Raw genomic sequence first — 13728 nt, 5'->3', positions numbered from 1 at the left:
CCCCCCCTTCCTTCGTTGCCGAAAAATTCTGATTCCCTCCTTTTGTTAGGTGAAGAAAAAACAAGAATTTAACAAATTGCAAAGTTGTCGAATTCCAGAGAAAAACAGGTTTTATTTATTTCTAGTCATAGAAATGCAATGTTAAAAATGCTAAGTACATAGCAAACTTTTTTAATTAGGTCCCGTCAACAGGGTTGGCAGGATGAGGAAGCATAAAAAGTACATTGAAATGCTTCTAACCACGAGCAATTTTATCAAACATAAAAAAAACCCAATTCCTATCTCAGGGCAAATCAGCATATGACTCAGTGATAAAAGTTAACTAAAAGGGATTGTAGGTGTCTGTAATTTCAAGTGATCCTTATTCAAGGAATACCATTTCCGATTCACGCAAATACCCTATAAACCTTTGTAAGATATCCTTATTTTTCTAGCCTAATCAGGTTTTTTATGTTGGTTTCTCTGTAGAAGTATCTTGCGGAATTATGCTGCAGAGGAAATGAAGAAAATTGTCTGAACTTAACAAATTTAAGATCCACAATATTTTCTCATTCAGAGGGTACCGTTGTGAATGGGTCATACCATGCCTCATATGGAGGTTAACTTGAAATTACGTCTACAGTCACTTTAACATCCTCCATTTGTTTTATAAAACATTATTTACTTATAAGACCCCTGGAACAATCAAACCGTTTAGTTTTACACATTGGCATGTGTGTGCACTTTTTGCACGCCACAGATTGCAATCTTTTGGAATTGCAAAACTCAGCAGGATTCCAACCATTAAGAGAACCCCTTCATAACCTCATTTAAGTAGCAAATTAAAATATAAAAAAATGAGAATTCATTTTTAAAGAAACAGTAATCCGTTTAAATAACTGTCACTTTGTTGCTGATTACATAATGAGGTTTTTATTTTTTTTATAACTTAAAGAGACTGTTCATGTATTTACTATTTTACGATACTACAAATTTACAATTCTGCAATTCTACGCCAGTTCTACAATTCTACTTTTATGAACTTTTACATTTCAACAATTCTACATTTCAATAAATTCAACGATTCAACAATTCTCCAATTCTCCAATTCTCCAATTCTGCAAGTCTCCAATTCTCCAATTCTCCAATTCTAAAATTCCACAATTCTTCGATATTCAATTCTGCATTTCTTAAATTCTACATTTCTCCAATTCTACAATTCTCCAATTCTACAGTTCTATAATTCTTAAATTCTACGATTCTCCAATTATACAACTGTACAATTTTACATTCTACAATTCTACAGTTCTACAATTCTCCATTGCTCCAATTCTCCATTTCTACAATTCTCCAATTCTACAATTCTACAATTCTACAATTTTACAATTCTACTATTCAACCCTGTAGGTAAAAGAAAATTTCTACGAAGGGGGGTGAAGGAAGCTATATAGACGGGGAGAGGAAACGGAAGAAAGATGGGAGGGGTTGGAGGGGGGGGGGGGAATGGCTTCCAGAACACTGGTTTCTTCTAGTCCAACTCTTAGCAAATATACTATTCATGATTCTTCATTAAAGTTCGTAGAATATTCAACATGGTGGATAAGACAATCGGAATTTACATAAAAGAATACAAACTTATTGTTTTAAAAGATAATTGAGACTATATGGTTTTTTTAAACAAACAGAGTTGGGTTTGTAAATGAGCCCAAACTATCTTTGAAATTAAATTAGGGTTCAGTATAAACGTATCGTTATCTAAGCAGGGCACAGTTTGTTAAACCAAATTTAAACATAGTTCGAGTGGTTTAAACCAGACTTAACCCTAGTTCGAGTGGTTTAAGCCTAGTCCGAACGGGTTAAGCCAGACTTAAGCCTAGCCCGAGGGGTTTAAGCCAGTCTCACACCGAGTCCGAGTGGTTTAAACCAGATTCAAGCATAGTCTGAGTTGTTTAAAACTATACTTAAGCCTAGTCCAAGCGTTTAAAGCCAGACTGAAGTCCAGTCTGAGTGGTTTAAGCCAGACTTAAGTCTTTTCCAAGGGGTTTAATTCAGACTTAAGACTAGTCCAAGCGGTTTAAGTCAGACTTAAACCTAATTCGAGCGGGTTAAACCAGACTTAAGCCTAGTCCAAGGGAATACAGCTAGACTTAAGACTAGTCCAAGCGGTTTTAAACTTAGAGCATAAGGCAGAATTTGACAAGATGGCAAGAGTAAAGAATAATAACTAAATATTACGCATGAAAAGATAATTAATTTACGCATTATCTTTCGCGGGTTAAAGGGAGTGTTCGTGAAATGAGAAGTGTCTCTTTAGAAAAAAATTAATTAAAACCATTTCTCTTTTTACACAAACATCAGTTACTAATAAAAAGGGAAACAGGAAAAAAACCGAACTAAATTTTAATTAATCCTGTTTTTTCCTGAACACACTTTTACGTGATTTTTGTGTGATATGTACTTTTACTATTGGTATATATGGCTACAACAAGAACTAAAGAATTGAATCACTATTAACCATAGATTAATACTATAAGAAAAAAAGAACAGATAGTAGAAAAACACAACAAAATTGTTCTCCCATAAAAAGCTTATTTATTTTAAAACAAATTACAGTTTTGCCACAAATTCTGATTTTCTAAAGTCGTAGACCTTAGATATTTCAAACTATGAATTCTGTTAAATCAAATAATAAAAGTTTAAAATATCAAAGTTTTACACCATCAGATTGCAAATAACTAGGGATTAAAAAAGTTGAGCTTGTGGCAAACACTCATGTCTTTTCGAAGAGATAGACTTTCTTATTAGAATATTTGAAAAAAATCTTTGAATAATATAACGGAGTAAAACTCGTTGATGATATTGATAATACTAATCATGATGATGCTAATAACAATGATGATAACAATGATAATGATGATAATAATAATACCTGATAATCCTGGAAGTCATGAAAAAATACAATTTTAATCTATATAATAACAAGACACATATTATATATATATATATATATATGTAAAATTGTGTATAGCCGGCCAAACGGCTCGACCGATTGGTCTGAAACTTTTTTTGGACACTCATGGGTGGCCGTGGGACTGACCCTTCAGCTAGTAATTAATAAAGCACATGTAATTATGAATTAACTGTTTATCCATCTATGTATATATATATATACATGTAATACTTATACTGAATTCCATATTCATCATCTATGTATTAGTTATAAGGGTTAACCACAAAGAATGAGACTGCAAAGACGACATGAAACTCAACGATTCCAAGATTAACTTAAGTTTTCTGCCTGACATAATAATAATTTGGCAAAGAAAAAAGTTTACAGTTGCAGAGAATCGTGAATACAAACAAAGAAACAGACAGTATAAGTTCCTCACAGTCGTCTTTGATGTCTCATTATTTGTGGGTAACCCTGAACAATATTTTCCTGTAATGACCCACTTTTCTTAAATTTTGTCTAAGCCTTTTTTAAATCTCCCGCCCCCCCCTCCCCCCTTTCTTCTATCCTGAACCCAAAGTTTGCGAGAATAAAGATTTGAATGCATATTATGTTCTAGTAGTTAGACCATAGATTGTAAAACTGCAAAATCTGCAATAAACAAAACTTAAAAGTCAGCTTTACAACTCGCAAAAATGTTGCAAAAACTGGAAAAAGTAATCTCTCTTTCATGTATTGTAGCACCTTCGATCTTTTGCGAATTTGAGCTTTAAAGCTTTTGCACACGCTGTTTTGCATCCGAATGTGCTTGAATGTGCAAATATTCGTGCATCTATTAGTGGTATTTAAGCTGCACATTTACTCTGCATATTCCTCTACGAAAGGTGCAGAATTGTCTGCATATCGTGATAGAAGATGGCAGTGTGACAAAATGTTAAGTAAGGTAAAGACACGAATTGCAAATAGAACTTGGATGGTCTTTCTTTGTTCAGAGGGGGTAGGGCAGNAATAATAGTTTATGCGAAAGGGATCAATTTGAATATGAATAAAATTATTACAAATATTTCTTGTATTTTTTTTAAAGATTTTAAGAAATTAATAAAAAACATATTTTCAATAATTAGAATATTTTGCAGATGCAATTAGACTTTTGGTTACATTGCAATAAAGTGCATCAGGACAAAGCCAATTTTTTATCTTTAACGTGCATTTTACATGTACAAAGAAAACTGCAAAAAAGACTAATTTAAATTTTTGCAACCGATTTAACTCAGAGCGGTTTTTCAAATTTAATGGGTTTTATAATTTAATAATGGGGCCATTTATTAGGCAATGTTGACAGTAAAAAAAGTTCTTAAAAGGAGCACATCCTGTGTCCGTGCAGAGAGTACACCTGGATATATATTTAACCAAGACAAGACGGCATCCATCTTGTTTACAAAACCCTCCATTACGACCACTAATGGCGGCTAATGATGAGTTTTTAATGTAAACGCAGTGTTGAGTCTCGCAGTTAATGCGGGGAATTACACGAGTTTACTAATTTAATTAATTAAATGTAGAGAACACGTAAGTATTCACTATAATCGGTACGTCCAACTTTTCAAGGCCTGCTCATTAAAAAAATTATACAAGGTGCAAGGGAGGATTTTAAAAAAAGTTCAACAAGCACGCCGGAAAAATGTTCAAAAAGTACGCCGGAAAAGGTTCAAAAAGTTCACCGGAAAAATGTTCATAAAGTACGCCGGAAAAGCTTCAAAAAGTTCGCCGGAAAAATGTTCATAAAGTACGCCGGAAAAGGTTCAAAAAGTTCGCCGGAAAAATGTTCATAAAGTACGCCGGAAAAGGTTCAAAAAGTACGCCGGGAAAATGTTCAAAAAGTACGCAGGAAAAATGTTCAAAAAGTACGCCGGAAAAAGATTCAAAAAGTAATCCGGAAAAAGATTCAAGAAGTACGCCGGGAAAATGTTCAAAAAGTACGCAGGAAAAAGGTTCAAAAAGTAAGCCGGAAAAAGATTCAAAAAGTACGCCGGGAAAATGTTCAAAAACAATGATTTTTACTTTTGAAAAATATAAACATGTGACACATATTATTACATCCGTTTTTAAGGGCTTTTTAAATTTATAAATTTTAGCCCTGCAGCTTAATTAATAAAAAAGTAATTAACCATTTCTGATTTTTTTAACCCCGACCCGCCGTTTGACCGTCCTTCACCCTACCCTATGCGCGCATCAAAAAAAAAAACTATTTAGCGTTCTAATGTGAGTCGTTTTTGAGTTATTTAATAAAAAACACAGGAGGCGGGGTTTGTAAAGCTGCAGTTTTACATTTGTAACAATTATGAACTTGAACTCAAAAGAATGAAAGGGATTGTAAGCTTAATTTCAAGTAACCCTCTTTGCAAAAATGGCAATGCCCGATTCACAACGGTACCCTTAACAGATTTTTCTAATCAAGTATATATTAGATATCAATGTTTTTAAATTTGAAAAATGATGATTTTCAATTTGGGTTCTCTACAAAAATAACTTGCGCTTTTCTAATGATGGAAAACATATAGGAATTATCATAATTAAACGCTTTTAAAACTAGCTAAACGACAATTTCTTCCACATCATTTCAAAGGTACTATTGTGAATCAGACATTGCCACCTTTGCATGGAAAACGTCGCTTGGAATTAGCTTACAGTCTCTTTAAGCGGTTAAAAAGGAATAAAAGATCGAAGGAGAAAGTAAGTCAGTGAGATAAATTTATAATTAAGAGAATAAAGGAGGAAAAACGAGTTTAAAGAAAACGCTGATAATTTCATAGTTTTCCCACCACCTTGCTAACCTTGAATTCAAAACCACATGTGGTGGAAAATGAATTTCCAAATTCTATTTTTTGTATCTCAGCTGAATACCTCTTCCCCCCCCCCCATCTCTTTTTAAATTGTTGATCCCTATTAATGATTGAAAAATCCTGATTATCCTCCCATAAACTTGATGAACCTGCATTAAAACCAATCAATAACCAATCAAATGATTGGTTATTGTAACATTAAAATAAAGACCCCTTAATTAAGTCATGATTTGTTCATTATTTATATATAACGGTGAGAATGAAAAATTGGAATTTTGAAACGAAATGATCGGCTTAGTAAACTACTTATATGGATAGAATACTAGATATAAAGTAATTATATATATATAGACAGACAATCGTGCAGATAGACATGAAAAAAATAGAAAAACAGACAGATTATATGAAATAAGTCTTAATACAAATAGACAGATAGACAAATATACAGATAAACAAATAGACAGATAGACAAATAGACAGATAGACAAATAGACAAATAGACAAATAGACGGATAAACAAATAGACAGATAAACTAAAAGACAGATTGATAAAAATAAAGATAGGCAGAAAGACAGTATAGACAGACTGCATGATAGATAGAAAGATAGATAGACAAATAGACATATAGACAATTAGAAAGATAAATAAAAAGACAGATAGACAAAAAGAAATATAGACAAATAGACAGATAAATAAATAGACAGATAAAAAAATAGACAGATACACAAATAGACAGAAAGACAAATAGACAGATAGACAAATAGACAGATAGACAAATAGAGAGATAGACAAAAATGCAGATAGACTGCACGATAGAAAGATAGACAGAAAGACAGTATAGACAGACAGCATGAGAGACAGAAAGAAAGATAGACAAAAAACATTTTACAAATCCTAGGCTGTTAGCGAATATATGACATACCTGAAAATAAGAAAATATTGTTTAAAAAATTAGATTTAAAAAAAAAAGATTATTTGTGATGACCGACTTTTTCAAGCCTAGCCGTATCATACCTTTATATTTGTTTAGCTTTTTCATTGTGAGAAGTACAGGCCTGATGATGTCCCGTTCAAACGTAAAAGTTGTACAATGTACAATATGTACATATTAATAATGAAAATTATATACAGTCTATTTAGTGAGTCTAACCGAAGGAATAAATACACTTAAATTCCCAGTTTTAATCATCTGTATTTTTATAATTGACATTAAACAGCGGGGCCCCTGGGGGGCACAGAACATAAAGAAGGGGGGGGGGTGGATGGATATATACGTAATTTTTTACATAATATGCACTAGATACTACTATTAGTTTATGATATTAGGGCCACGGCCCGCTTATATGTATGCTTCTATCTACCGATCTATACTATTCTGTGCTAATGTACATGTAACTTTGTCGGTGGGCTACGCAGCTGTTATATCTCAGTGGACCCTAGATATTTTTAGGAAATTTCTAAAATCTCTGCATAGCAAATTTTAGGTTTTACTATAACAATTTTTTTTTCTGGCTATTGTTCATTCTATAAAAATAATTTGTACTTTTAAAAAAGTTTGAAGTGAAGTTTAGGGTCCAAATTAGAGAAGAACTTTGGTAGATAGTGGGCCCTGGAGTAAGCAGAAATAAGATACTGTAGCTAAAATCTTGTGAACATAGCATTTTCTTCAAAGAGTTGGTAGCATCAAAGGCGCCTTGTTTTCAGAATTCCAAAATATGGTCTGCCGTTTTTGTACCTTAAGAATTGACCAAGATATTAAGAAATTTGTTTAAAATTCAAAATAAGCAAGGTTGTTTAAATCTTTATTATCTCAAACAATTTTTATAATTTAAGTTTTAAAGACAATGTTTTTTATACTCCTTCAACATCTATTAACTTTACGAAAACCAAAGACAAATTGTAAGTTCCAGGATCCAATGTCTAACGTACTGCATATCACCCCAGCGTAAAAATTACATCAAGCCTTAACTATGATATATCCATTCTATTATATATCCATGATTAGGGCTGAGTTCTGGAGTATTATTTACATAGAGAATAGAATATATATAGAGAGGAATTTACTAGAAAAAAGTGTAAAACGGTCATTTTGTTGTACTGTTTCCATACTGCAGGTGTACTTCACATATTTATGCTATATAACCTGTTGGGCCCTGGAATATCATTTTATAGAAACTAAAATTATTGTTAAAAGAAAACCAAATTATGAAATAGGCTTTTTTCATAATTGACCAAAGATCATTTCACATAGACTCTATGCCTTCCACTGTACAAACGATGATTTTCCGTTATAACTATAAATCAAATGATGTTTTTATCCACCTAATTCATTATAAAGTTTATTTAACAGCTTTAAAAATTTCAAAATTGAAATGAATAGTCTAGGGAACATACTGTATTAATGTACTCTACTGCATATAATTTGTGAACATTTACATGATTTGTACACTTTGAACTCCCTTTTAGGCTTAAAGGGACTGCGCAAATTCATACCGAGAGATTCTTTTAATTCCTCTCTATATATTCTCTATGATTATTTATGTTAAAGTGAACAGTTTTCAAATATAACACTTTATCAACAAAGATTTTGTTTGTAGAAAAATGATTTACCCATTACGATATTTGGAATACGTTCAAAGAAACAAGGCTGCATGTACTGTGGGGTTAAATTTTTACGCCATGTAAAAGTTTTTAATTCTGTAATATTAAAGTGTTGTTAACAGTTCAGAAAGTCGTTTAGCTGTTAAATCGGATCGTTTCGTTATTCCTTAGAAAAGGATTGCTTTAAGGCCAATGTCAGGATACCGCAGTTTTATGTGTACGCGTCATGATTGATATAGCTTGCTAAAAGTTTTTTTTACTGTTATATGTTATATAAAAGTGTTCAGAAAGTCATTTAACTTCTGTTAACTTTTAAATCGGGTCGTTTCAAGGCCGTTATACTTTGGAAAAAGGATTGCTTTCAGGCCAATGTAAGGATACCGCAGTTATATATGTATATAGAGAGAATTTAAATTTTACCGAACTCAACCTTTTTGACCTTCTTCAATTGGGATTTCAAGATAATCGCAGGGGGGCATGAAATAATAGAAAAGAGGGTTGAGAATGAAAATGGTTGAGAGGGGGTCGGGTGGGGAGAAGGGGTATTGTAAAGTTAATCCAATCTTCTTTTAATGGGCAGAATGTAAAACCTCCCTAGCTGGTGTTTGAAAATACATTTTAGGTTGAAAATTATTTCCCAGCCGGACTAAACTATTTGCATTTTTAAACAAAACAAAGTGAAGGGCTAATTGAAGAAATATTATTATATATTTAATTGTATAAATCTTTTGACTCTATTTCTCACTTCCTTTATTTTTCAGAAAATTACATAGATTTCAAATGTGTACTGCTGTGGTTGGCACGTTTACTGTACTGTAGTTAGCACATGTACTGTACTGCATTTTACTACATTTACTGTACTGCGGATGTAGACCCAAAAATAAGTGTAAAGAAAACTTTTTAAAATCTATGATTTGAAATCTTCAATCACCAGTTTTAATGACATGTGTTATAGTGAATAAACAGTCACATATTCTAAACTATTGAAGCAATAAAACTAATTTTCAAGGATTTATGAGTTGCTTAAATACGCTCTACTCATGCAGTTAAATAGATCCTAAACCCTAGGGGCAGGGGGAGGGGGGGTGTGGAAGGAAAAAGGGTAAAGGGAAAAGGGGGGAATGTTTTGCTGATAGTATTATTATGGGAGCTCTTTGTGCACGGCATAGATTGGTTATGCATTTGAAATCTCAGTGTTAATGTTGTGTAAAACGGGGGGATTTTGTCAAATACACTTCTGATAGAATTTTAGTTATGAAAAGACTTTATTGATGTATTTCTACTGCTTTATATAATTATCTTCCAGCTCGGATAAAAATAGTTTTTTCTTCAAAAGCCTGGTCTTCAATTAAAATAATTTGCTAAAAGCAGCGGTTTCTACTAAAATCGGTAAAAATGTAGTTTATTTGTAATCTGAAGAAGTTTTCAAGTTTTCCATCGGTGTTCCCCTATACATCAATGAATATAGTTACTGTTGGAACTGCTCTTATAAATCAGTATATGACAGATATTTGGATATATTTTGGGCGGCTTCCCCCCCCCCTCTCTAGTAGTATATTTGGGCGGTCCAACTCCCTCCTACTCAATACAACACCGGGGTAGACACATTTTTCCCCAAAAATTTCCCCCTAAAATCCTGACACAAAATCCTTTTTTTTGTGCAGCAAATTTTTATCAAAATCTTGGTTTTTTTATCAATGCCCAAAAATGTTGTTTAAGAGTTAAGTAAATAGTTGTCTACCAGACGTAATAGGAAAAATTGTCTACCACTCGCGAACATATCTGATAAGCCAAGCGTAGAGTGCAACTGCAGTTAGTTAATTTAGGTAACGGGGAGATCTTCCTAAACCAAACCAAACCAAACCTAGAATATATTTCCAAATCAAACCTAACCTAGAATATCTATCCAAACCAAACCAAACCTAGGATTTCTTTCCAAACCAAACATATAATATCTTTACAAACCAACCTAGGATATCTTCCCAAGCCAAACCAAAGATCTAGGATATCTTCCAAAACTAAACCAAATCTAAGATATCTTTCTAAACCAAACCTTGGATACTTTTCAAACCAAACCAACGCATGGATATCTTTAAGAACCAAACCAAATGAATACCTTCTCAAGCTGAATCAAACCAAACCATACAGGTCCTTGGATATGTTCCTAAACCAAACCAGCCCTTTAATATCTTCTCAAACCGAACCAAACCTAGGTTATCTTCCCAAACCAACTTAAGGAAATCTTTCCAAACAAAACCGATTCTCTAAAATAAATGGTCTCTGTGAATGTTTAAGAAAAACCAAATTGTTTATTTAAAAAAAATAAAAAAATTGGTCTTTACTTTCTAGGTTTGGTATCTTAATGTTGGCTGATTTCGTATTTTAACTTCCCAAGGTTTATAAGTTTAAACAGAGGAGTATAAGTTATTCAAAAAATCTATTAAGATAAGATCTAAGATAATTGCCCCTCCGCTGAACTATATGAATTTAAATCAATATCATCATGCATACAGAGCTCCTCAGAAATCATGTTACCTTAATCACGTGTTTGCTTGTTTACTTGTTTGTTTTGTGCATCTTCGACAAACAAATACATAGGCTATTGGAGATTCAGTTATCTTTTACATTTTTCTACACATCTATCTATCTATCTATCTATCTATCTATCTATCTATCTATCTATCTATCTATCTATCTATCTATCTAAATGATTAATATTCAAGCACAAAATTGCTATCTGCAGATTATAATGAATACACACCCCGCCCAGGAACGCCCCCTTCCCCCTGTAGCCCTATACCGAAATTTAACCTTAATTTCGTATACGAGAGTTTAATTTAAATTTGAGGACTATAACTCTATACGCTCAGTCACCTTACACCACTCAATCCAGGCAAATGGGCAGTTAACATACTTTACAGACATTCAATGAATCCGAGGAAAAAGGAAGAAAAATGTATTTTCATCCCAGAAAATAATTTCATCCGAAAATTCGGACTTTTAGTTTTTTCTTCCATTAATAAAGTTTTCTTTACGCTATTTGTAGCAACTTTTATGTTTTTTAAAGAGAGTTCAACTTGCGGACCCGACTTTCCTAAAAATAGGGATTGTAGATTTCTACCGCTAAAAAATTGGTAAAGATTCAATCTATAGTAAGACATACATCAAGCACTGTTTGAATCTTGAAAATAAAGGATCACTTTAAATGTCTTTTATTCAACCTTAACAAATAAAAGAAAAAAGGACTCAGAACGAGAAAGGGCAGCGAACTATGCTGTGAAAGGAGAAGAGAGAGAGTGGAAAAATAAAATCAATAATTGAGGAATTCACAGAAGAAAAACAGGGAAAAGGGCAAATAAATGGAAATGGAGAAAAAAGATAAACAGGGAAAATGGCCGTTACTTAAAAAATTAAAACTATAAAAAGGACCAGTCCAAAAAAGGTACGGCAAATAGGGAAAAGGGCATACTGAAAACGAATTAGGGAAAAAATTAGAACTAAGGATAAGAAATGAACTAGGGATAAGGCATGAACTACGAGTAAGACATAAACCAGGTATTAGAAATTAATATAGGGATAACACTTGAACTAAGGATAAGAATGAACTAAGGATAAAAATGAACTAGTTACTAGAAATGAACTACGGATAAAACTTGAACTAAGGATAAGAATGAACTAGTTCCTAGAAATTAACTAGGGATAAGACATGAAATAGAGATAAGAAATTAATATAGGGATAAGAATAAACTAAGGATAAGAATGAACTAGTTATGAGAAATGAACTATGGATAAGACGTGAACTACGGATAAGAAATTAATAAAAGGATAAGATTTGAACTAGGGATTAGAAATTAATATAGGGATAACACTTGAACTAAGGATAAGAATGAACTAGGGATAAGAATGAACTAAGGATAAGAATGAACTAAGGATAAGAATGAACTAAGAATGAACTAGTTATTAGAAACGAACTAGGGATAAAAAGAGAAAAGACATAAAATTATAAAAAAATAAATAGATGAGGGCTGCATGGAGTTTCTAAAATCAAAATAAGATTATGTGGTAATGATTGAAATTCTTGTTTTTGGTGGTTGGGAATTATCTTCAAGAATAAACTTGAAGAAATTGTCAAGTTCTCCTCCTTACCATATAATTATATTATTATTAATAAAGAAAATGGGTTGGAAGCATATGCCTTCTTAAACAATAAAGATAATACTGACGATTCTTTTGTCATTAAGATATATTTTAATAGTTTTTATAAATCTAAGGTACAGCTGTGGCATTTATGATATGTCGTATTATAATAGGGTCATTAAACCACTAATTACATAGATAGGGATAATGGTATTTAACAGTCATATTGTTTAATGAGCTAAAAAAGGACAGTAAACTTTTTTATTTAATTAAAATTCATAAGATATACCGACTAATAAAATTCAAGATACAAAACTAAAAATGAAATTTGACTATAAATAATTTAATATATACTTTTTTTGTTATTTTCACTTTAATTATTATTTTTTTTCAAAATTAAGTCATTTCAGTAATTACATTTGTACAGTAAAAATTTTTTCTTTTTGTTATTTTTTTCATATTTTTGATATTGTTTAATTTGTTTAAATGACGAAGCAGGGCTGGGGTAGGAGAGAGACTTGTTTGTGTTATAAAGGTATTTTAAGTATGTGTTTCTGGTGTGTTTCTGTATATTATGACAGATAGAGGGGAATAATTCCAATTGAACTAAAGCAGACATTTATCAAAATAAAGCATCAGACAACAATACTTAATACAGGGTGTCATAGAATACAATACTTAATACAGGGTGTCATAGAATACAATACTTTATACAGGGTGTCATATAATACAATACTTAATACAGGGTGTCATGTAATACAATACTTAATACAGGGTGTCATGTAATACAATACTTAATACAGGGTGTCATATAATACAATACATAATACAGGGTGTCATAGAATACAATACTTAATACAGGGTGTCATAGAATACAATACTTAATACAGGGTGTCATATAATACAATACTTAATACAGGGTGTCATATAATACAATACTTAATACAGGGTGTCATAGAATACATTATTTAACACAGGGTTTCATAGAATATGATACTTAATACAGGGTGTCTTAGATTATAATAATTAATACAGAGTGTCTTAGAATACAATACTTAATACAGGGTGTCATTGAATACAAAACTTAATTCGGGGTGTTCCAAAATAAACTAAAATACTCCAAAGTGTCCTAGAATACAGAAATAATCTACAGGGTGTCTTGTGTTTTATAAAATACTACAGGGTGCCCTAGAATACGATGATAAATTTCAGAATGT

General features: G+C 32.1%; 1 protein-coding gene across 2 annotated transcripts in view; it reads right to left on the bottom strand.

Annotated features, from left to right (window-relative positions):
• The window catches only part of LOC111711183 (homeotic protein ultrabithorax), a 55152-nt gene that overhangs the window by 22124 nt on the left and 19300 nt on the right, over positions 1 to 13728 (bottom strand). The window contains exon 5 of one of the 2 annotated variants that reach the window (XM_023485463.1): positions 2909 to 2917. The exons of the other annotated variant lie outside the window; for it this stretch is intronic. Within the exon in view, the coding sequence (XP_023341231.1) occupies positions 2909 to 2917 (9 nt within the window). The remainder of the gene's footprint in view (positions 1 to 2908; positions 2918 to 13728) is intronic. 2 annotated transcript variants of the gene reach the window in all.

Source organism: Eurytemora carolleeae, unplaced genomic scaffold (genome assembly GCF_000591075.1).
Source record: "Eurytemora carolleeae unplaced genomic scaffold, Eaff_2.0 scaffold232, whole genome shotgun sequence".
In the NCBI taxonomy this organism is placed as follows: Eukaryota; Metazoa; Arthropoda; class Copepoda; order Calanoida; family Temoridae; genus Eurytemora; species Eurytemora carolleeae.
Note: the sequence above shows the minus strand (reverse complement) of the source record. Positions and strands in the feature narration are given on the sequence as shown.